Source organism: Syngnathus acus, chromosome 4 (genome assembly GCF_901709675.1).
Source record: "Syngnathus acus chromosome 4, fSynAcu1.2, whole genome shotgun sequence".
NCBI classification, from domain to species: Eukaryota; Metazoa; Chordata; class Actinopteri; order Syngnathiformes; family Syngnathidae; genus Syngnathus; species Syngnathus acus.
This window is the reverse complement of record NC_051090.1, coordinates 8,796,480-8,821,644: the sequence shown is the minus strand read 5'-3', so window position 1 is coordinate 8,821,644 and position 25,165 is coordinate 8,796,480. Positions and strand designations below refer to the sequence as shown.

Here is a 25,165-nt window from a genome sequence, read left to right as displayed (position 1 = left end):
CTCTTTCCTTCATGTACCTCACCTAATATCCCGTCTGCAGCTTGTTAGGCACTCTCTTGTACTCACTCCCAGTGAAAAGGCTTGTTGAGCACCAACATGAGCTCCGTAAATGGATTTTCTTTCCTACTTTCTATCTCGCATCAGGCATTGGATTGACAAACGTGTTTTCACATCATAGTTTGTCTTTGGGGAGATGTTTTTACATTTGTGCGTACCGTATTTTCCGCACTATAAGGCGCACCTAAAAACCTCCAATTTTCTCAAAAGCCGACAATGCGCCTTATAATCAGGTGCGCCTTATATTTGGACCAATATTGAGCCACTACAGCAGGCGTGTCCAAAGTCCGGCCCGCGGGCCAAATGTTTATATATTATATATGGACAAAGTTTTAAAATGGGCCATTCATTGAAGGTGCACCTTATAATCCGGTGCGCCTTATATAAGGACAAAGTTTTAAAATGGGCCATTCATTGAAGGTGCGCCTTATAATCCGGTGCGCTTTATAGTGCGGAAAATACGGTAATTTGCATCATCACAATCATCATCATTTTATTTGAAACTTGTGTAGATAATGTTTGATCTGGTGAAATCCAGTATAGGTAAGTTAAAAAGCACTTTTCATGAAGGTATAAACTGAACAGCATTTTAAAAATATTAGTGATTCATAATTGATATGGTTGAAATTCAGTCTAAATGAGTTATATTTGAATCACAGCAAGACTAGGTTTATCTTAACCAGATTCTCAAAAGTGAAAATCCAGGTGACTCAAAGATCCCAAGGTCCTTGTGTATGACCTAATGATTGACCCAAACATGCTGAAGGGATGTTACCAGCAAATATTCCCATTGGTCCAAGCTCATGTTTTTCATAGCCATGCTAAAGTCTCTGATGTTACAATGTTTGTAGCTGACTTTGGAAATGGACCGTTCCTCTGTAGAGTCCTCAGTCACTTGCAGAAAGTGTTGTTGTCCCATGAGAGGTGTGGCAGACTAAATATTCACAATGAAGGTTTAGGAGCAGCTGTTGGCCTGTGAAGGGCTGCCAGCAGTTGGACTTGGTGTTCCGAAAGACAGCAGGGGAACTAAAAGTAGCAATGGAATAAAGGAAGGATGAAAGCTCCATTCAAGTATATTTTTGTATGTAGCGCACCACAATACAATACTATATCATACATATTTTTTTATATTGTATTGTGAAATTTTGCTTTTCTTTATTAGTATTTTAGCTGATAGTCATCACCAATCTATTAAAAATCATTGGTTCATTGATGATGTCCAAAAAAGAAGCATATAATCTTTCCTTCATTATTATTTTCTTTATTGACTCATTGTCGAATAAAATTAGATAGACGAGTAACAATATGATTTTGAGCTTTCTTCCATCTATCCGACTGAAGTTTGCAAAATTAAGGCGGACTGTTCAAAATTTAGGTTCAACTCAATTGGAAAAAAATGCATCCTGCTCATTTCCAACATAAATGATATTGCAAACACAATAAAAAGATATCAAAGATTAAATAAAATATTTAATAGGAATAGTCAGCCTACCCAATCTGAGGTCAAAGGTACTTTACATATAAAGAAACATATGTAGGCCTGTCACTTCCTGCCAGGCACAAGGAGAAGATCATATTATTTAAATTTCCAAGGATTACCGTTCTGTCAGTGCAAAAAAAAAAAAAGTTGAAATATCTCAGGTCAAAAATGATTCTGGTTCATGTTTTAATCTTTTGTCGGTGCTCTACTGATTGCAACCTTGAACCAATTTTCCAATCACATGTACGTGTATGTATGTAGTCCGTTCATTGAATGGGATAAGTAAAATGATAGATAGATAGATAGATGGATAGATAGATAGATAGATAGATAGATAGATAGATAGATAGATAGATAGATAGATAGATAGATAGATAGATAGATAGATAGATAGATAGATAGATAGATAGATAGATAGATAGACACATAATACATAAATTAACAGATAGACAATATAACATCGGACACCACAAAAACAACAGAGAGGAAGAGAATAGATCTGATTAGATTAAACAGATAGGTTAATAATATGAATTAATAATAAGATTAAATAAATGAACAATAAATAAACAAACTGTATCATGACTGTGATTTCTTGCATGTATTATTTGGACTTCCATTTTGCTATTATTCTATGCGCTCACGCAAAGAAATGTGACGTGTATCGCTTCCCTTAGACCTACAGCAACATAGCTGGTGAATAAATGTTATGTGTGCGAGTGCTAAGGGCCATGCATGTGATGGCTGACGGTCCGGCTCTCTGTTGATTACACCGCTCCCCAGCAGTAGGTCACACAGATCAAGGCTGTTCTTGCTCCTGTGGGACTTACAAAGTTCTGGTTTTATTGGAGGCGATCTGAGGCCATCACATATCTCCAATTGATTGTGAAGAATCTGTTTTTTTTACAGTGTTCATTCATTTTGGTATGAAAGAACATGCACTGACCTCCGGTATTATTGTACAAGAAAATTTCAAAAGGTTGAGTTATTTCATTATAGGTCAATTCAGATTTTTTTTAAACAAGTTTTTGGTATCTGACCAAATGCTAATGTGCTTAATCATGATACAATGTTTAATAACACTAAAACTAATTCACCAAGTATTTTTAGCTAAATTATTTTGTAATTATTTTAGTCATGAGAACTTTAACTATCCCTTTGTTATGGTAAACTCTCAAAATATATATTAAAAGTGACTCACGAGAAAGACTAAATAGCTGAAAAAGTTTAGTTTTGATCTTTTCTTGTTGATCCAATGACCACCTATACCTAAATACATTTAATGGGTTCCGTTAATATGGACCTTTCTTACTATGTATAGTATAACGGTTTTATTCTTTGTTATACATTTCTTAAATTATATTCTTATTTTTATCTTTCATTTGATATGAACACAAACAATCCAGATCCAACAATAGAGCTCAATCCCTGCTAAATATTTGACTGCGTGGATATTGTTACCCAATTGCATTTGGTGTAAATGTTAATGAAATATTGACAGAAAAGCAATCCTGTGCACAAATATTAAACAAAACTGATGAACAGGCAATTTCTTTGGAAGAGGCAAGAAGAATTTTTTTCCATGACAAAGTAAATGTCATCTTAACATTTCTTTTTTTTTTTTATTACATCTTACAATTTCCCACACTCGTTACAAATGAGAAGCAATGAAAGAAATGCTTGTCCAGCCTATGACATTTTCCACGAGTAACTTTTGAAATAATCAAGTAATTTAAAAAAATATTTGTGTCGAAATAGGTTTGCCTAATTTTGGAGAATGTTCACTTACGGAGAATTATAGAAATCAATGATGTAGTGTGTAGTGAAATTCAGGTTGGCGTTTTCTTACAGTCCAGACCTCTTTGTAGATCTCGCAAGTTTGGATTTGTTTTTTTATTTACACTGTCGAGGCAAAGGTCAAGATTCTATATGCAGTGAAGCATTCATCTTTGCCACTCAACTGAGCTCTGGCAAGATTGAGCCTTTGTGTCCTGCGCTCTGTATGTGCTGGGTTAATTTTTTTCCACAATGGAGCCAAGCAAACACAGAAGGAGGAGTGCCTGAAAGTGTGTTTGCGCGTGCGTGTGCATGTGTGTTTGTTTTTAAAAGACATTGGTGCAACCATTTTAACAAAGCAACTCCTATTGAATTAGATGTTCTAACCCCCTGCTTGCTAAATGGATTCCTGAAGTGGCTGTAGTTGGAGGCGTTCAATTGGATGCAACCTTGAGTCCTTTTTTTATGAGCTCTGTCGGATTTAAGTGCCAGTATAACATGAGCACTGAATGTGTGCTCCTTATTTTTTTTAAATTGAAGGCTCCCCCCATTGTATCGGCAATTAATGAAATGTTGGCAGCGAGGTTCAGCTGCTTGAAAGTTGCATTTTCTTTCTGCCTCTATCGCTCTCTTTTTAATTACTTATAAAGGATAATTATCAGGGAAAAAAATAGTAATGCTGTAGGCTTCCTCTTTATGCACAATGATGTATAATGCATGCTTTGAAATGAAACGGCAGCGGCCTTCAAACCATTACATTTCCAAACCTTTCTATGTTTGTTTAGCATGCCATAGTGATGGTTTGGACTAACAATGGAGAGTGTTCCGTTAACAATGCATGCCAATTCATTTCATCTTTACATGTGCAAACTTTGTCCATCAGGTCGGCAAGCAATAGGTACAACTGCTGCTTGGAGTGAATTTAAAGTTGGCTAATTGCCTCACTGAAGACGTCTGCTGTTTCTCTTCAGTCTCGGTGAGCCGTCATCATTTTTAACATGAAGGAAGATTATAACGCACTTTATTATAACGCACTCAGTTAAAATGACAGTCTTGATATCAATAAGAACGTTTTGATAAAGGTTGTTTAGTGTTACAATTGTTAAGTAGCAATCCAAAGCCCCTCCTACAGTTGTGAAATGTAATTTCAAGTTACGGCTAAGAACACATTTTCACACTTTAAACTCATATTGTTTTAAAACGTACAAAAAATAACTTTTTTGTGCAAGTAATGCACACAACTCTGAATGGTAAAAGTTTCACCATGAGAGTGATGATAATAATAATAATAATAACAATGTTTAGCCGAAAATCCAATGTGACCGTGTAAAAAGTAGACATACGTAGTTCATTGCAAGACTCAGAAAAGTCTGTGCCCGTGCTCTCTAACATTAAGTCTGATTTTGGGTACCGTATTTTCCGGACTATAAGTCTCAGTTTTTGTCATAGTTTGGCCAGGGGTGCAACTTATACTCAGGAGCGACTTATGTGTGAAATTATTCATACATATCATTTCATATGTTATTTTCACACAAATCCGCATGAGGGCGCTCTAGGAAGGGGAATAATACGAACTGCAACTGACAATGAGTCTGACGTAAGCCACGTAGAAGAGGAAGCGCTGCATATTCTACTTACGGAGTTAGCGGAGTTGTTTATAAGTGACACCAAGGATGAAGATTTTGTTGGATTTAATGATTTGGAGTGACACAGATGGTTCGATAAAGTTGTTAGCATGTTATTCATGCTATAGTTATTTGACTAACTCTTAATATGTTACGTCAGGCACGTTCTCAGTTCCGTGTTTATGTATTTATGTAATGTTAGCATATCGTACCGTTCAGCCTGTTGTTGCCTATTCTATTTTTATTTGAAATTGCCTTTCAAAATGACATGTCTGTTCTTGGTGTTGGATTTTATCAAATCAACTGCCCCCAAAAATGCGACTTATACTCCGGTGTGACTTATATATGTCTTTTTCTTCTTTATTATGCATTTTATGGTTGGTGCAACTTATATACTCCGGAGCGATTTATAGTCCGGAAAATACAGTATATATGGGTGTATTTATGTCCTCAAATAATTTTAGATTATGGCAAAAATTGTTTGTATTACAAAAGGCAAGGTTTTTTTATTTTTGTCTAATTTATTTTATTTATTTATTTTTATTTTTTTACTGTGCACACATTATACTATAAACTAATCCAGCTAAACCTTTGTAGTACATTTTTTTCCAAATCAAGTATCCTCCCTCATCTGATTCTCAACCAATCTGGAAATCCACTTCCCAAGCGGAATTTACTTCTTCTTGTATCCCCATTTGCTATTTGTGTCAGCCTGCTGCATGGCCATGCAGGACTCATGCAGGCGCATCTCACAAAGCATGAGTGACGAGCTTCCAGAGTTTAAAAGCTTCACATAGCACTGGCAGACACAACTTGGGGCTGTTTGTGTGATGGAAAGGAAAGCCTGTTTAGAAATTGACAGTATTACATTTGTGTGAGTGTGTGTGTGAGTGTGTGTGTGTTTGCGTGTGTGTGTGTGTGTGTGTGTGTGCGTGAGTGAGTGATGTTGAGTGTAATGTTGCTTTCGGCAAGTTATTTATGTGTTTTTTCTACCCCCCCTTTTCTCTCGCCATCTACTATGTGGTTATCTTTGCACTCGGTCGGTCTGGAGCTGATGTCCACCCTCGGGGACGCACACAGCATGCATTTCTGAATATTTTCACCTGAGGCTGCACTTGTTAGAGTGTGCGGATAAATTTATATACATTATTTATACAAATTCAGAGCGAGTGAAGGCAGGCAGGTTGAACGCATTTATGGACCAAGAGGCCAGGCTCTGCAAGCCAAGCTCAAAGTGAAGCTAGCTGCTTTTCCAGCTCTGACTGGCCGGCATGCATTATGCTGCATGAAAACATATCTATCAGCTGATCACTCAATCCTTTTGTGTTATTGAGGGGGAAGGAAAATCGTTCTGGAAAGCCTACAGTCTGGAAAAAAAGAAATATGGCAAATATTGTCACTTGGTTTGTACTGTAGGTCACTTCAGAGTCACAGGTTATGGATCCGAATCTCAGCCCCAATCGTTACCTGTGTGAAGTTGTCATTGCAAGTTTTCTCCATGGACCCAAGCTTCAAATTTTAATTATAATAGTGTACCACATATTTTGCTCAGTCAGGTGGTATAGGCTGGAGTTGGCCTTGAATTGGACACATTGTATAAAACGCATAGATGGATGCCCAAGCTAATTTGACCATTTACGTGCTACTCGGATTGTTTCATATATCAGAAAAGGGGAATTGTAGGAGTAGTAGTTCTCTGAGTTCAGCATTGATTTTCTTTATGTATGCCAATATGTTTATTTTTAAGGTAATGTGGATTTGAGTCTCAAACTTTCCTCCATTATCCTGAGTCATTATGGACATTTTACATAATCTTTGTATCAGCTGGCAAGTTCTGTTTGTGTTATTCATGAACTTGGTTTCTTTAGCTCCTGACTGTTTTAACTTAATGCTTTTGATTCTTCTGTTTCTTTAAAAAAACATTTTATGCAATACACTGTACATTGTTAGTATTCATACTAACGACCTCCTGTATTCTTGAATGCAAATAAATGGTCCCACCTCCTCCCACACAGGCCCTCCCTCCTGCACAAGTGGAGGCATCACCAGCTGATTGTAGTTTCCACATTCCCTTGGAGCTCGACTTTACTGCCTCTTGCTTCTCACCTAGAAGAAATTCAACTTCATCATAGAAGGGCCTGACTCCTCGAACGAGGACCATCATATTGAAATTGTAGGATCAATCTTTATTTGTGTGTGTGTTTGTGTGTGTGCGCGCGTGTGTGTGTTTGTGTGTGTGTGTGTGTGCGTGCGTGCGTGTGTGCGAGACATCTTTTTTTTTTTTTTTTAGCGTCTCCTGACCTTTCCTAATGACAACAGGGATTAAACATTTGTCTGAAGTCACTTTTTAGTCAGTGGTCTGTGTTCTGTACTGTGACAAATTAACACTTAAATGAAATAATGGAGCACCTTTGTGAACCCTTTGTGTGTGATAATGTTATTTACGTACATACGTATATATATCTTTTGTGTCCTAGAACATCTTTACGGTGCTCTTTATTTATCATGTTTATTTCTCATGTTACTATACACTCATGTTACTATACACCCTTTATATTCAACACATCTGTGTATATTATATAAAATGGTTTCACTTTCTTGTGTTTTTAAAATTGTGTCAAGTGTCAAACTTCAAAAACAAAGAATTTAATACATGATAACTTGGCATCTCACAATGTATGTGAATGGGGCCAGTAATTTCTTCTGAATTCTTCAGCCTTTTTTTTTTTACTCCCCAATTCTGCTGTAACAGTACAAGACTAACACCATTTAAACAACGTCGTCTGGTACACAAAATATATCATTTTTGTTTTCTTCAAGTTATTGAACATTCAGATCAGTGTATTGTGCATGTAAAATTGCTTCTTTGGTTCCCAGTTTGTAAAAACAAAACAAGAACATTCGACTGTAGACAAATTTATTGTGGCGCCGAAACCTCACGTCATGTAACACAAAGATGGAACCCAAAAGACGCAATAAATTATCTTCATTATTAAGTGTAACCAGTGACATTCTGTACATCAAAAAGGTAAAGCACTCTAAATAATGAATAAAAGTTGTACAAAAAAGTGGAACAAGAAACTGAAACCTATACAGCAATACTTAAGAGACAGAGATGTTTGAATGCCAGCAGACACAAATGAATATTTTATGTGTGATTCCTTAATGATTTTAGTGTCTCACGACATAATTTAAGTACTGATTAAAACTAAAATTAAAGCACTGTACACACACAACAACAAGAAAGAAAGCAACTATTTTCAATGTCAACGATGTCATCTTTTTAGGAAATCATTGCTTTGCAATTAATGCATCATCACATTTGTCTCCCTTATTACCACATGAATGTAAACACCTGTAATTATTCTTTTTTTGTGTGTTAATTTTACAACATTAATACTTTATTTATATATATTTGTACATATTTTCATTCACATCTGCACAGTTAGCTAGCATGGTAATGAAATAAGGCATGACTCACATAACTGTGACATCACAATATTTTTTTTCAGTTTTTTTTTTTTGCATTTTATTTTAAATAATACTGATTATAAAGGTTTTGTGTAATTTCCTTCATCTGCAGCAAGCTTTGGTCTTTCTGGGCGAAGGCTGGCTAGAACCACATCCAAAACCACAGTTTGTTTTGTTCCATTATTTTTTGTTTAATAAAATTGTAAAATTAAGTGTGTTTTTGCAGGAAAAATGTCAATATGCTATTGTTTTTGCTGATATTAATAACTATATGTATTTAACATTTGACCCTCTGAAGTACATAGAATGACTGAAAGGGGTGAAATAAGGACACCCACCAAATTATTTCTCTTACTGGAGTAGTACTGTTTTGATCATGGAGGGACATTTCTTTCTTACCTTAACAGTCATTTCTCACATTTTTTGGTCAGGTCAAGCTGCCGCTGCTGTATCCATGAGTTCAGTGATCGCAGGTAAGGAGTCCGCTTTGGTCGACCACATGAATGCTTGTCTGTACAGTACCAACCAGAGCTAAAAGAAGCATTTAAACACAAGTCCGCATCCTATACAACGGTCTTTCTTAGTCACTGGTGTTATAAACATTGAGTCTTTGTTAAGTTCAAGTGTTCCTCTTGGTGTCCTGCGTGACTACACTTCTTTCCTCTTGTTCCTACGTGTGCACGCTCAGTTTGTGCAGATTTCACGAGTTTTTACACAGCTTTCCGTCCTTTACAAAATCAACACAGGGCTGAGGTGGATTTAAATAAAAACAGGAGACTTTGGGCTGGAGCCTCATTCCTCATGAGGTCCAGCAGATGTTCCCTCTTAAGCTCTCTTGGCATGGAGCATTTCAATGAGCAGATTGTTGCAGGGCACGTCGCCATTCAGGTGTTTGTAGTAAAGGTATTCTTCGGCCTGCAGGCTGATGGCTCGAATCTCTGGCAGCCGCAGGAGCAGCTGACCAAACTTGTCTGTTTGCTGCGGGTAGTTACACATGACGTAGTCCAACAGCGCCGCGTTCACCTGCTCCTGAACGCTCTCTACCAGGTGGAAGTTCTCCAGATTCTTCACATCTACACAAGTAAAAAAAGACAACATCAGAGTCACAAAATTTTTCATTAACCACATGACCATTCCCACCATGTCCTACTAAATGCAACAATTAATGTTTGATGGTTCTCAAACGACATCTCTGTTTAGCATGGCATTATGACGATAATGCAAAGCCAAAAATGAGTCACCCGTAACCTCATTTGTTGAATTGTTTGGTTGTATGACAAAACAGGCTACTTCCCTTTATTTTGCTCAAAGCTATCTCTTGGGACTACCGTGTTGAAGGAATCAGGTGAAGGCATTAAAAAAAGGGATGGGGAGAAAAAAAAGGTTCTCCTGAGAATCAATTCCCTTGAGTCAATAAATTATGTAGGGCAGACTTACAGCCATCCTTTTTTGTCATATCAAAACAATGTCATAATAAATAAGTGACTTCCCTAAGAAGTGAACATTTGCAGAGTGCAACAAGAGTGCTAGTGTTTTTGTTGTAGATTCTTGCCTTCATTGTTGGTTCCTGATGCAAATTCAAACTTTAACCCCCCAAATCCTACCTGTGTGTGCTGCCACAAGCAATTTTCCTTGGAAATAACAATAATAAGCTCACTGGGGCTCCTACAGATTATTGCAAGACAAGTGGAAAATGTGCTAAATGGATAATGGTGGACTACAGCGGTGTGTATTTGTCATGATCACGAAGTGCAGGGCTGAAGAATTTTTAATGAGATGGCAAAGCGACTATCCCGTGTCTGTGTGTGGGTGTGCGTGTGTGTGCGAGATCCTTTATTAATATATTTGACCTCAGGTTGGATGTGCTTATACAGGCTAATGGAGAACAACAGTGTGCCTGTTTCTCGTTGACACCTCCAGACACACACACATGTGCAACCATGGAATAAATGCACGTATATGCGCACTTACTGACATCCCTTTGCATTCACTTGATCTCTCTTAATTCCCAGACATATATATGATTAGACGCTAAGCCTTGGAAATACACTTTCTCCCTCACTAGCATTGTATTACTCGCTAACACACCTACACGACTCAGAGCATTAGCAGGGAGGAGGGAGAGATAAATCACCAGCTAATGAGATCTAGAGTATGAGAAGCAGTTCCCTCAAGGCATTTCCATCTATGATGCACTCTACCATGCTATTGCAATCTGTATGCATGTGTGTCGGTGCTTTTGTTGCATGTGTGAGCTGGTGTGCATTGTGTGCATGCTCACCGTGACCTCTGTGTGACACGGCGAGGGGCTAAATAAGGCCAAGACGAGGACAGGAAAGGGCTGTGCGTGTGTGGGGCGGTAGGAGGGGGTGACAAAGAGGGACTCCAAACATACACGACATGCTTTTTCCTGCTGTCACTCAGCTGTGTGACTAGCGGCCACACTTCTGAAACAGCATCGGTGCTGATGCCAAGCTCTAATGAGGACTTATACGTTCACTACAGGCACGAGTGTTGCGCAGGGATGTTATGTGCAGGTCAATGTGGAATAGAAAAATAAAACATTTGCAATGATGCATGAAAAAAAGTTACTGATTTGCTATAAAATGAGATAAAAGGCTGACTTTCTTTTTTCAGATCTGAAATGATGATCTATATTTGGAGTGTGTCTGTGGAAACTGTTGTCCGTTTGTCTAAAAGAACATGTGTGAGGTCAGAGGTTACAAATGTTGGACCCCAAAGAGAACCTGGCTCACAATCTCTGTTCAATTCATCCCTGGGGTGTTTTTATCCAACCATGCCTTTATGGACATTGCTTTGTACACACTGGAAGAGACAGGAGACTCCAAATCTGCTCCAGCCATGCAGGAGGCATAAAATAAATTTACAAAATAGCTAGCTCTAGCTCGATCCTTTGATAATTGATTAATACACAGTATTTGTCGGGCAAATGCGAAAAATTTAAAACCCTAACCCTTCAGCCCTCTGACATGAGATCTTATAATTACACAAAATGCAACTACCTCACCCTGGAGGATGTCACATGACCTTCTAAAATCTAGGCACAAAACAGTTGAAATTGAAAGGGATTTTGCCACCTCCAAGCATTTCAAGTTCATTTAGTTTCATATTCCCAAAACAATGTTTGTGTCTTTTATAAATTGCTATCTGATGGTCATTGCATGACTGCCATAGTATTTGTTTAGTGTGATAGAACCAGTAAGCGAGAAAACCAATTAGCGAGAAAAAACACTGAGCTACTGCAGCAACATGGCAACATGATAACTAAGATGAGACGGGCAGCGTGTGTGCGTGTATGTGTGCATAGATAGTTGGGGGAGGGATTTACTACGAAGAGTTACGTATGTCTCTCTGTCAAGCTGATTAGGGCGAAATTGAGGCAAAAGGGCCACATTTTAATTGCTAATTATCAGTAGTCCTTTTGAAAAAATAATGAATGAGGGTCTCCATATGAGGGGCTTGCTTTTTGTCTATAATTTGCAAATGTAATGAATCAAAAAAAAATTATTAAAGAACAAACCCTCCATTTTTTATGTGGTCAAAATAAATTATATTTACATAATGAGTGAGAGAGAGAATAAAAAAACACAAATCAAAAAGCAAACAGTTGATCACGAATCTCCAGACAGAGTCAGGTCGAAGCATTAAGTGTGCTAAGTGCTCTCCTTTTTCTTCACTACCTCCCCTTCACCTCAGCCACTTCTCTTCCCCCCTCTTCCTCTAACTCATCGTTCAGTCACAGTGGGACTAATTATAAAAAAAATTTTTACACATTAAACAGCCACAGTTCATCGCAGCGCTGCGTCCGAATACTCAAATGGAAACCCTGAGGTCCCGCAGAATACATTGTTCCATTTGACGGGTGATCACACTGAAGTCAGTGACCTAATGAAAAAGCACAGACACACACACAATTCTCCTCTCCGAACCCGCTGTGCCTTTTAATTAGACTTGAATACTAGACGTTACCATGCTGCCAGAGTGTGTTTTTACTCTGTTATACTGCCCCCCCCCCCCCCCCCCCCCCACACACACACACACTCTTCTCCAACCTGCCCAAGGTAACACACACAAACTCTTACAGTGACGCCTTTAAAACCGAATCATTCAGTTCCGGGATAAAGTGATTGTCACACTTTTTCTGTTCGAAACTGACCCTGGCCCCCCATCAGAGAAGGGAAAAGTTATGTGGCCCTCATTGGAAAAGGTTTGGGGACCCCTGGTCTACTACATATGTCAATATTTAGAGTTGTCAAAATGAATTGACTAATTGACAATCAATCGATTATCAAATTAATTAATGACTATTTAAACCAGTAACTGAATATATTCCAAACAGGTTGGTGAGAAGAGTACATCAATCCCTCTCACAATATATTGCTCTTTTACCTGCTTTCTTTGCACAGTTTTTTTTTTCTTCCCTTGCACTATTTTTTTATCTAATATTTTTTTTTATCTCCACTGCATATTGTGTATTGTGTATTTGTATATACTGTCCATATTTTTTAATTATATATACCTTCTACTTTTTTAAATCTTTTACACCCTTCCCCGCATGCGTGTGTGTGTGTATATGTTAAGTGTACTGCTGCTAACATAGGAGTTTCCCCATTGAGGGAATAATAAAGGATTATCTTATCTCTCTCTTATCTCTTAATTGTTTTTTTAGCACTAAATAAACAACAATTGGTTCATAAAGAATAATTCGGTTTTGTAATACATTTTAATGAAAAACAAAATGTCATTATTTTATTCCATTAATTGATGGAATAATCGATTATAATCGATTCCAAGAATAGTCAATAGTGACATCCCTATTAAGATTAAAAAGGAAATTAGAAAATCAATCGTTAAGACCATTAGAAATCTTAAGGCAATGTTGTAGATAATATGTTAACATTCTGGACTATTGACATCACTTTAAGAATTATTTTAATTCCACAATGTGTAACTTTTTTTAAAAAAAAATTCTATCTGACAGTGTTTAACTGTTATACTTTTATTGTCGCTGAAATATAAGCATCCAAGTTATCTTCACATATTTTTAGACAAATTCATGAGAAGTAGAATTCTAGTTTAGACTTTCCACAATACTGGTTTTCAACACATGAACTGATTGCCACTATAAGGTCACTTTGGCCTGGCACAATTTCTCAGAGACAATAATTTTTACTTCTTCCTTCATCACAACAATTTACCGTCATGACTTTCCGGTACGAGCATCCACCTGGCAGGGTAACATGACAAAATAACTCAATGTTCTTTCACTTTCAGTGTCCCAAATCAATAAATGTCCGTGTCACATGCTGCCGATTCACTCATTTCAAATGTCACAACATCTGCTTCCTTCTGGGTTTCAAAACAACACATAAAAGCTGGCGGGCCATAAACAGATATTGAGTCAAGCGCTGTCAGTAAACCAGTAGACAAACAAGTGACTTCCGCCATCAGGCGCTGGCCTTCCAAAAGGCCTTTTATACGACCCTATCAAAGCTGGAGCACCTTTTATACAACTCCGGCACTTTCAAGAGGACTTGAACCAGAGTCCGGGCCTCTTTATTGCATCCCACTTGTGTTGTTATCAGCTCAGCAATGTCCTGAGCTACTTTATTCATTATTAATCCATCGAGCAGTTTGGCTCCAATCAGAAAAGAGGGCGGGAACAAACGAGAACCTGATGACCGTTGATTCTGAGTAGGTTAAAGGGACCAAGTCAGGACTGTGCAGCTACATTTGGTGACACGTAGTGGTGTGTTTTCATTCACGTCTGCATCTGTGTGTTTGTACATGTGGCGCTAACAAATAGAGCAGCAGGGGCAATCAAAGCAAATAAACTCATGGGACAAGGGGCAACAGCCGCATGGTTGATGTCATCGCTTAAGTAGCTCACTGAGTTATGGTACAGTGCCCTGATCCATTAGTTGAGATTGTGGTAGGATATCACAGCATCCTTCACCCCCAGCTTGACACTCACACTACCATAAACTTGTGAGACCAACCCCATACACGCACGCACACACACACACACGCACACAGAGTTGGACAACATTCCCCTCACATGAACATGCACCTTTCCTTAGCAGGAGATTGCGCTGCGCCATTAGGCCATTAAAGATCTTTTCTATTTATGCTCGCCGGCAAACGCGTTGCACCCTGGAGAACTCAGCACACTTGTTTTCCTCCGAGTCCCTTTTGGGGAATTCCTTTTCAACCGCATAAAAACCAGGGGTGGTGCTGTGTGCGGTTCTTAACAATTAATTGGGTTTCTGTCAGAGTCAGTGCACTGGAGACTAATGGGATACACAGACATGCTCAGTACACGGGAAGAGATTGAATCATCTCATTGAGCTCTAAGCAACTGAATGTTGATGTTTATAATGAAATAGACACTTATCAATTAAATTCGGAGCGCTCAATTAAGAATTGGCGAATGATAAATCATCAGGAATGGTCAAAAATGTACTACTACTAAAAACTGAGTGCTCCGAGTAACACCATAATGGCTGACATCAAAATGCATTTGTGTAGTAGGTCTAAGTGTTCACCTCACTCAGTGACAATGTGAATGTGTCTAAGTGCCCTGAGATTGACTGGCAACCAGTCCAGGGAGTCCTTTCACTCTAAGTCAGCCGGGGTAGGCCTCAGATCACTGGAAAATAGATGGACAATTTAATTCCCCTCTAATAGTGACACAAAAATATGGAAGAGGAACATGGCTTGATAAATTAAAAAAGTTAAAGTTAAATACCGTATCATAATTTGGTCTTGAATAAGATGCAGTTTTCTTGGAGTAACCAGGAAATACTCCTTAATCTCACCTTTTGAGTCTTTTAAAGATGAATATTGTGCGTTTTCAGTGGCGTCTGTTTGGGAAAACTGACAAACAGCCACAAGTGCCCTTGAAAGCCCACATCTATATTTAATAGGCTGTAAGAAGCTGACAAATATCACACTCGGACTTCTTATACATTCAAGAAAAAGCCTCATTAAGCTCTGAACACAAGCTATCCTCTGCTGTGATTCTCTCATTGTCCTGGTTTACAGTAATGTACTGTAGGCACATGCCCTCCAGCTAATATCCAGCCCATTGTCCAGGGGCTGACGATCCTCCGCATGAGCAATAAATAATTACAAACGTCTCACACTTCCTTTCTCTCTCACCATTAAAGGGTACGTGCATTTGTCAGCATGTCAAAATCAAATATGAAGGCTCAATTTGTCTATCCAGCCATCAAAAAGTCCCGTTAACCAGTCAAGAGATGTGTTGTCATGAAGCTTTGAATGAGAGCTGAGTCAAGTCCAGTTGGGGATATACGTATTAGGTTAAAGCTACAGCTTGGCTGACAACATTGCTGTTGCTCTTAACAGGTAGCAGTCTGTTCTGTTCTGTCGCCCAAGGACAGGTCGGTGGGCAATTGAGAGGGGTCAAGAGATGGAATAGAGGCAAAAGTGCCTGAGGTGTGATAAAATAAACAAGAGAGAAGGCGCTCTGTGCAGAAGAAAGCGAGAGAGAAGAGCTTCCTCATTGTCTATGCTGGCTGCAAGGTGCATGGGGATTTGTCCTGAAGTGAATTTACTTGCTGGATCAGATGCTCCTGTCTTAGCTTTTCTACAACAGATGGATTCACCTGGGAGCTAGCAGTCTGAAAAGGATGCATTATTTCAACATTTATTTCATTGCTGATTTTCTGTTTCGTATGATTCCAAAATTGGCCGCCAGGTGGGTGAGCAGTGTGCACGTCTGACTCGCGGTTTTAAAGTTCCTGGTTCGAGTCTCAGTTCTGGTCTTTACCTCATTAGCATGTTCTTCCAGGTACTCTGGCTTTCTCCCATGTTCAAAAAACATGTATCTGAGGTTTAATTAAAACTCTGAATTGAGTTCAAAGAAAATATTACATTGTCTCAGGATAATGAAAATCAATTTGCCCAAGGTACACTCAAGACTCACGAATCAGCAAGGAAGCCACTTGCTCATTGAGGTCGTTATCCTTTTCCCCCTCCTCACATTCTTCACCCTCCCCCCGTCAAGGGACCCTTCTAACTCACCTTGCTAATATTATTGCAACTATACTAATCCTCTAAAAGACAGTTAGGTGCAAATGCTGTTAGTTCATGACAGGACAATGAGGTCATCAACTTTACATGGAACGCCTCATTTGGATGAAACAAAAACATTAGATTTACCTCAAGTGTAGTGAAATTCTTTTCACCTACACCAATATAGTGGCAGATGATATTGTCGTGCTCTCTATAACCTTGTTTACATTCAGTGCACTTTTGCGCCCCTTGGCTAATTATACACGGGGTTTGTTTAGTAGCTGTGGGAGGGCTTGCCGAGTGGAGGGGCAAGTCAACCTTTCTTGTTTATGATAAAGTGACAGAAAATCATTGGGGGGTCAAGTACTTCGCCCACAATCCCCCCCCATCGCCCCCAAAACTCCTGCAGCAGTCAGTAAGGTGCCTGTTGTGGGAAGCCTCCCCTTTAATGGTCTCATTAAAGGGCCCGTCTCCCCGTCAATAGACGCCTCTTATTCTTTTTCTGACAAATTTGAATTAATAATTCAACGGCAAGTGCCTGGGGATGTATATTTTCGGCATGAAGGACAGTTAATCCATAGCACCCCACCCCCTTGCTCTTTCTCTCTCTCTCTCTCTCTCTCTCTCTCCTTGCTCCCCCTCTCTCGTTTCACGACCACTTTCTCTCTTTGCCCGTCATTCTCTCTTGATGATGGAAAGCAGTGGGTAGTGCTGACTAAAGAGAGTGTGACCATATTTTCCACACTCCTTTCAACTTCTTTGCTCTCTGTGTGATTTTGGTCCCCTGTCACATGACAAGTGGAGTCAACTTAAGTGCAAATTGCTATACGACGGCGGCCCTTCCAATCCTGTCACCCTACTATTCATGTGTGATGACATGCTTGCACACCACTTTCTATAGCTTAAAAGTATGCGTACTTGCTCTTTGGATCTTTAGTTGCAAAAGTAAAACTGAATTTTTTTTCCCATAGTGGACTCAAAAATGTAAGACTAGAAAGTTTAAATCAGATAAATTGTCAGACGACTGATGAACAAAAAGCCCAAAACAATTTGCTGACCACATCATTACCCACAGCTGCACCATAATGAGATTCAAAGCACTTATGTACTATATGCGTTCAATCAGATATCGCTTATTCCTCATCTCGGTTCTGCTCAAATATTTGCATGAGATCCAAGTACCGTATTTTCCGCACTATAAGGCGCACCTAAAAACCTCAAATTTTCTCAAAAGCCGACAGTGCGCCTTATAATCAGGTGCGCCTTATATATGGAGCAATATTGAGCCACTACAGCAGGCGTGTCCAAAGTCCGGCCTGCGGGCCAAATGTATATATCTTATATATGGACAAAGTTTTAAAATGGGCCATTCATTGAAGGTGTGGCTTATAATCCGGTGTGCCTTATATATGGACAAAGTCTTAAAATGGGCCATTCATTGAAGGTGCGCCTTATAGTGCAGAAAATACAGTAATGCTTTTTTTATGCTCTCATCGTTCGTCCGTCCTCCACAAAGATTCTATATGTACAGGACACAAGTCAGAATTTTATTCGGCTCCCATTCAAATTGTTTTGCTGTGATAGTACAATCTGAACATTGCTATCTCCTGAATTATGAGTTTAGGATATTTTTTCCCCTCAATATCACCCATGACCCTGTATTTGAACTCACTCAATTATTACAAACAAAAACAGTTTCATTAAAAAAAAAAAGGGAATAAATTGTGTTAGTCAATGACAATGCATTTCTAGGTGGCAGTTCTACCTGCATACCTACTAAAGAGGTCACTGACTCTGTCCCATAGTTAATCTTCAATCATTTAGGAAGACAAGAAGAAAGTTTCCAGTTAGGATTTTTATTGAGTTGTTCTATGTTTGTCAGTTGTCATTGTGGAACGTTATGTTTGAATTTACTGGCATGCCGTGTAATATGTATCGTATCAGTGGCGGGTGGCATTAAGGCACTGCTCATCATTGTCGCTCAACTTTACTTTATATTACATCTATTATTTGAGCTAGATTTGAAATTATTTGATTCTGTATGAATTATTCAACAGTTGTTTGCAGCTGCGCATTGGACTGCTTTTATTTTCAAAATAAGTCAATAGGAGAGCTAAAGCGGATGTGTTTGTGTGTGTGTGTGTGCAGACAGTAGAGTCATGTAGCTTTGTTGCTAAAAATATCCAGGATAAGAAAAGACCAATAAGGAGCTGTGATGGGTTGTAGGGGGCAACGGCAAGAGAGCGGGGATAGGAGAACTACGGCCAGTGAGCCACGGCACCTGTTGGACCATCTGCACTTTAAAACATTTAATCACTGTCTCTGGTTACACACAAACACTCACACACACATCCACACAAACCACAGCATGCAATCACAAAACCTTAGAGCCCCTCTGTTCTCTGTCTGCTTAGAGGTATCTTGTAACCACATTGTTTAAAGGAACTGTGGTATTATAGTAGCCACCTGACCACCATCTTGCCAACACCATAGTTTGAACACATGCTTGTGTACTGTGCTCAATCGTACAAGAACACAATGGCTGACAAGCCACATGCCTGGCAAGACTGCCATGCCGAGCAGCTCCATTTAGTATGTAGTAGGTGAATTTTTTTTTTTCAAAGTCAAAGTCAGCTTTATTGTCAATCCCTTCATATGTCAAGACACACAAAGAAACCGAAATTCCGTTTCCTCCATCCCACGGTGACGAGACATACAAGTAGGCGACACAAAACAAAAACAAGAAGGCACAAACCATAAATAATAAATAATAAATAAAATAAAATAAAATGAGCGATGAATAACTAACAGACCAATAACCCATTAAATATGAGGGGCAAAATGTACAAGTTTATATATTTACACCCCAACTTGAATACATATGACTTGTGTTTTTTAATGTTGTGGGGCTGTCCTGGCTGACACGCCTTTACATCATTGCGTGGACGTCGGGGACGGTGCTTCTGGATTGGCAGACTGGGGTGGCGGTTCCCCTCTTTAAGAAGCGGGACCGGAGGGTGTGTACCAACTACTGAGGAATCACACTCCTCAGCCTCCCTGGTAAGGTCTATTCAGGGGTGTTGGAGAGGAGGGTCCGTCGGAAGGTCGGATCTCGGATTCAGGAGGAGCAGTGTGGTTTTCCTCCTGGCCGTGGAACAGTGGACCAACTCTATACCTTGGCAGGATCATTGGAGTTCACTCAACCAGTCCACATGTGATTTGTGGACTTGGAGAAGGCATTCGATCGTGTCCCTCGGGAAGTTCTGTGGAGGGTGTTTCGGGAGTACGGCGTGCCGAACCAACTGATAAGGGCGGTCGGTCCCTGTATCACCGATGCCAGAGTTTGGTCAGCATTTCCGGCAGTAAGTCAGATTAGTTTCCAGTGATGGTTGGACTCCGCCAAGGCTGCCCTTTGTCACCGATTCTGTTCATACCTTTTATGGACAGAATTTCTAGGCGCAGTTAAGGCGTTGAGGGTTTGCGGTTTGGGAACCTCAGCATTGCATCTCTGCTTTTTGCAGACAACGTGGTGCTATTTGCTTCTTCAAGCCGTGACCTCCAATTCTCAGTAGAGCGGTTCGCAGCCGAGTGTGAAGCAGTCGGGATGAGGGTCAGCACCTCCAAATCTGAGTCCATGGTTCTCAGTCGGAAAAGGGTGGAATGCCCTCTCCGGATCAGGAATGAGATCCTGCCCCAAGTGGAGGAGTTCAAGTATCTTGGGGTCTTGTTTACGAGCGAGGGCAGGATGGAGCGTGAGATCGACACGCGGATCAATGCAGCGTCGGCTGTAATGCGGACTCTGTACCGGTCTGTCGTGTTGAAGAGAGAGCTGAGCCAAAAGACAAAGCTCTCAATTTACCGGTCGATCTACGCTCCTACCCTCACCTATGGTCACGAGCTATGGTTTCGTGACCGAAAGAACAAGATCCCGGATACAAGCGGCCGACATGAGTTTCCTCCACAGAGTGTCCGGGCTCTCCCTTAAAGATAGGGTGAGAAGCTTGGTCATCCGGGAGAGGCTTGGAGAACAGCCACTGCTCCTCCACGTTGAGAGGAGCAAGATGAAGTGGCTCGGGCATCTCATTAGGATGCCTCCTGGACGCCTCCCTGGGGAGGTGTTCCGGGTATGTCCCACCGGCATGCATGCATGGATGCTTGCATGCATGCATGCATGCATGGATGGATGGATGGATGGATGGATGGATGGATGGATGGATGGATGGATGGATGGATACTAGAGACTGAAATATGATTGAAAATCTGAGTTAATGTAGGTTACTAGTAACTTGAGTGTCCTAGATGGACTCTGATTGCCTCACAGTGAGATAAAAGAACCCTTTTCCCTTAGTGTTATCTATAAAACACTAAGAGTAGCTTTTAAACATGATCAAATGCAATGGTAATACATTGGTACAGCTGAATATGAATGAATAAATATGTCAACTGTCAAAAGTCATATTGAGTGCTGTTAAAGGTTTAAATTAATTATTGTTACATGTTTTGAGAGTATGAGTTGCTTGTTATCTACCAATGAGCAACAGTAATGACTCATCATGAGCTAAACCAGTCATAAAGACATAAAGTAGCATATTTTCTATGGAAATGACAGCAACAACACTTATTACTGTAGAGTCCACGCATATAGAAGGGCTGATGATATACTATTCTCGTTTACAGCTTTAGAAATGATTCACAGGCTGCCCGTGTAAAAGCTGGGGGTCCATCTGATTGCAGTTTTCGTTTTAAACATTTCACCTCACACTGCCCTTTGTTGTACATCCTGTTGCGTTTTTTTATTTACACAAAGGTATTTGTTTGAGTTTCCTGTAATCCTGTCCTTGCAAAGCGGGATTTTATTTAAATAAAATAAAATAAAATAAAAGGCCCATGCACTGTATTTGGTAACGGGGTGATGGATTTTCCATAAAATGGAGTCTTGAGCCTTTATGAGTTACACATTAGACTGGAGACCAGTCAATCAGAAAACACAAATACAAAGAATCACATTTTACCTTCACATCTATAGGCAATCTTTAACAAGCATGTTTTTGGAATGTGGGAGGAAAGTGGAGCATCTGGAGAAAATCCATGTGAGCTTGGTACAGAAAGGAGCAAGTGGGAGCTCAGTATCTTGCCAAAAGAAACTTCAACATGGTCATGGCCGTTGTCCTTCCCCTGATATCATGCCACACATATGGCACAACTGTGTAGTAAATCTAGACACAGTAATGTGTTTTGGATTGGTAAAAATCAAGTCAGATTTGTTAACAGGTGGTCTAATTTAGTTGGGAAGGATTTGGATTATTGTGGTTTGTGATGGATGAAGGATGGTTTTGCAGGAAACAAAACATGGACCAAAATATATCAATTCCACAAATCACTAGGTTTTGATATGATATTCTGCAACATTCATGTTTGCACAATGTGGGCTTTCTTTAACTAATATGAGCCTGTTCACCGCAGGGCCCTGGGTAGCCTGGGTCTGTCCTTCCTGGCCCAAGCATGCATCCCTTGGCCGTTAATTGGAGTGGAGCGGGTTCCTAGGCAGTACAGCGCTGGGACCCAAGACGTGACCACTGAGAATGTATTAGTATTAGCATTGCGGCGGACAGACCAGTACATAATGATAACCTGAAGCTTTGGCACTTGGGAAACACACTCACACATGTACACAGTCACGAAAACAAGTGGTGTAAGTGTAATGCGGCCCCACCAGTGGGCCACTCCACGACTGGAGAAGGAGGCGGTAGAAGGGTGAAATGAACTTGACTTCCATTGATCGGGACTGCGAGCACAGAACCGGGGGCTGTTTGTCCCAGAAGAGCTCCTGTACTGCTGCTCGGTAGCTCCTCATAAATGTTTGAAAGGCCTCAGCCTCTTTACATTCACACCATTTGGGTGAACGCACACATACACGGATAACAGGTTGGTCAGTGATGATGGTTGAGGGGATCAATCGTCATCTGTGGCATGTTGAGGTGTGTTTACAGTGTTCAAACAGGTTCAATATAAGTATTAGTTTGCAGGATAAAAAAATGAAACTCCCACAACTTTCCTTACTTATGCAGCACTCAGAGGCCCCCCCATTGGCCCCTGACGGCCCCGTAGTGTTTTCAACAAATGATTGTTGCTGCCTATACCACTTAGAAAACACCTGACATGCTGGGCGGAGTATCCGTAGCTCCTAAGTACAAGCTGGCAGGGGGGCCCTCGGCCTTATCCAGACGGTAATAAAAGTTGAGAATTGATTTTCTGTAGCAGCTTGTAACTGTTAATGTTGAAACATCAATAGCCAAAGCAAATGGGAGACTGAGAACACGGAGGGCACGAGCCGAGGCGGACTCTAAATCACAGAATCTATCCGTGCCGATCGATAGGACAGTAACCGCAAGTGTCCCTCTGCTTTCCTAATGTTTTATAATAAACTGACAGCCCGTAATAAGGCAGAGGGAGAATGGAAGGGAGAGATTGTGGGCAACAATTTCGCTGGGCCACGTTAAATCACCCCACAGGAGCGAGCAGGACATTGTCAGAGGAATAGGAGGAGCAGGAGGAAGGAAGTGTCTTTTTCTTTTGAAACGCATACATGTAGTTGTGGTGCTTAAGTAGTAATTGTGTAATCATGCTGGTTAGTTTCTACATGGACATAGAGGTACACTAGGTTACAATGTGTTCTAAATCTGAGAGCCACTACACTGCTTTCACAATATTGAGATATGAAGAACAAGGCGGTGCTGCACATGTTATGGTCGTGACTGAGTAGTGACAAAGTGATTATGACTCTTGCAAAACTTGCTTTATAACTGCTGCAACTGTATGCATTATATACACACACCGATGGTGCTCTAGTAAATAAGTAACACTGCTGGTAATTATGGAAGTTGTGGGAACGAACATGCCTTTAGGCATTTGAACTGCTTGAAAAAGTAAAAATATTATCATACTGAGGCCTATAATTATCAACACGGTGATATACGTATATGTATTTAATTTATTTTTAATATGTACAGTGTTTTTTAGTAGGTTTTATATATAAAGTGCATGAGGTCATTAATCATATTTGATATTCTTTATAAAAATGATTCAACTCAAACTAAAAATGAATGATAATGGCAAAAGAGTCATGTTGTGAGACCAAACACTTCCTACTGTATGAGGGATGATGACGATGAGGTATAGCTTCATATAAGGCGAGAATAGTACACAACTAAAACGCGTCTAGAGAGGCAGCATGTTTGTCTTTTCTTGGATCCTATCAGAGAAGTTGAATGAGTGAATGTATTTTGATGTCATTATTGCCTCTGACATCTTGACTTTTTTTCTGGATATTTTCTCTGTGCATTCTGAGTGACAAATATTTACATTGGTAAAATGTTTAACCGTCCACATTTGATGTATACTCAAGAACTAAATCAAGTGGGAGATTCAGCTTCAGTTTGGAAAGACACAATGTGAATGAATTCTGAGAATCAGAGGTTTTTAACCGGTGAGGTGTAAAAAGAAGATTGAGTGTGACTATCTCCCCACAACTACACACAAGTCAGCACAACAGGTCTTAATGACAACAGCCTGCATTCAGTAATGACAGCAAGCCGGAGCTTTTATTGCTTCATAAATTCTGAAAGCCTTTTCCGCAGTCTGATTACGCTGAATTCCCTACAAAGTGGAAGGTGCATTGTATTTCTTAGGCTAAAATTGACAGAAAATAGGTGCAAGTATTAGGTTCATTGCTTTAGGGCATATTTCCACCTACTCCCGATGAGGCGGTATACGAGAAAAGAAAAGTCAGGACACTCAAACTTGATTAGTTGAGTTTGGATCTGTCGGCTAGAAAGTTTGAGCGAACGGCGAAGGACTTTTTTATTTGTTGGTTTGCTGCCTCAGAATGAAGACTGTAGGATGCTGATGGCTGGTAAAAAGATTTGTTTGAAAAGTAGATGACAGTCCAATAGTTTTCAATCAGCATGTGTTTGCCCAGCACTTTACACGACAGTCAAAGCGGAGTGATGAAGAAGGCGAGGTATTGTGCATAGATTGCGCTTTATTAGCCTTATACATAAATCTTTAGTGTACCCCCACTGCAATCACCACCACTGTATTTTCCATTACTGTTGTCATTGCACCAATCTACCAGACTCCGCTATATGACGATCCCACATCGGAGATGTGGCTCACATAAACAACTAACATTCAAACACTTTACACCAAACAAACAAGGATTGATGTCACCTTTTGGCACTCTTTTTCTTTTCGTTAGAATCTTTTTCTATATTTAATACAGAAAATTTATTAAACCGGGAAATTAATGCGCCGTATATCAATAAATGTTACAGTTTAATTCCTGAATTAATGAAAGTAATTTACCACGGTCCAGTGGGATTCATACAGCAGCTTCATCATCATCATCATCACCTTGTTTTTGGACAATAGGGTAGACTTTCTCCTATGCAATTCTGCCCAGCAACACGTATCACATGGTCAGGAAAAGTAACTCATTTTCATTACTATAACAGATGAAAAGTTTTATGAATTGTCTCAAATTATTATTTTTTCACCTGTGTGATTTTAAAACACTGCATTTGGAAGAGAATTAGGACAAACCTAAACGTCCATCTGTGAAAGTATTTTAGTTTTGCCGGTACAAAGCTAAGTGGTTGGACTGTGTGATGTATAATTATATATAATTGTCATATTCTGT

At 39.8% G+C, this 25,165-nt stretch overlaps 2 protein-coding genes across 4 annotated transcripts in view; one reads left to right on the top strand and one right to left on the bottom strand.

Moving 5' to 3' along the window:
• Positions 1-7,930, top strand: part of LOC119121743 (adhesion G-protein coupled receptor D2) — a 56,792-nt gene extending 48,862 nt beyond the window's left edge. For both annotated transcript variants that reach the window (XM_037249626.1, XM_037249625.1), the window contains exon 24: positions 6,954-7,930. In XM_037249626.1, the coding sequence (XP_037105521.1) occupies positions 6,954-7,070 (117 nt within the window). In that variant the 3' untranslated portion in view covers positions 7,071-7,930. The remainder of the gene's footprint in view (positions 1-6,953) is intronic.
• Positions 7,850-25,165, bottom strand: part of nr5a2 (nuclear receptor subfamily 5, group A, member 2) — a 67,646-nt gene continuing 50,330 nt past the window's right edge. For both annotated transcript variants that reach the window (XM_037249628.1, XM_037249627.1), the window contains one exon: positions 7,850-9,482. In XM_037249628.1, the coding sequence (XP_037105523.1) occupies positions 9,235-9,482 (248 nt within the window). In that variant the 3' untranslated portion in view covers positions 7,850-9,234. The remainder of the gene's footprint in view (positions 9,483-25,165) is intronic.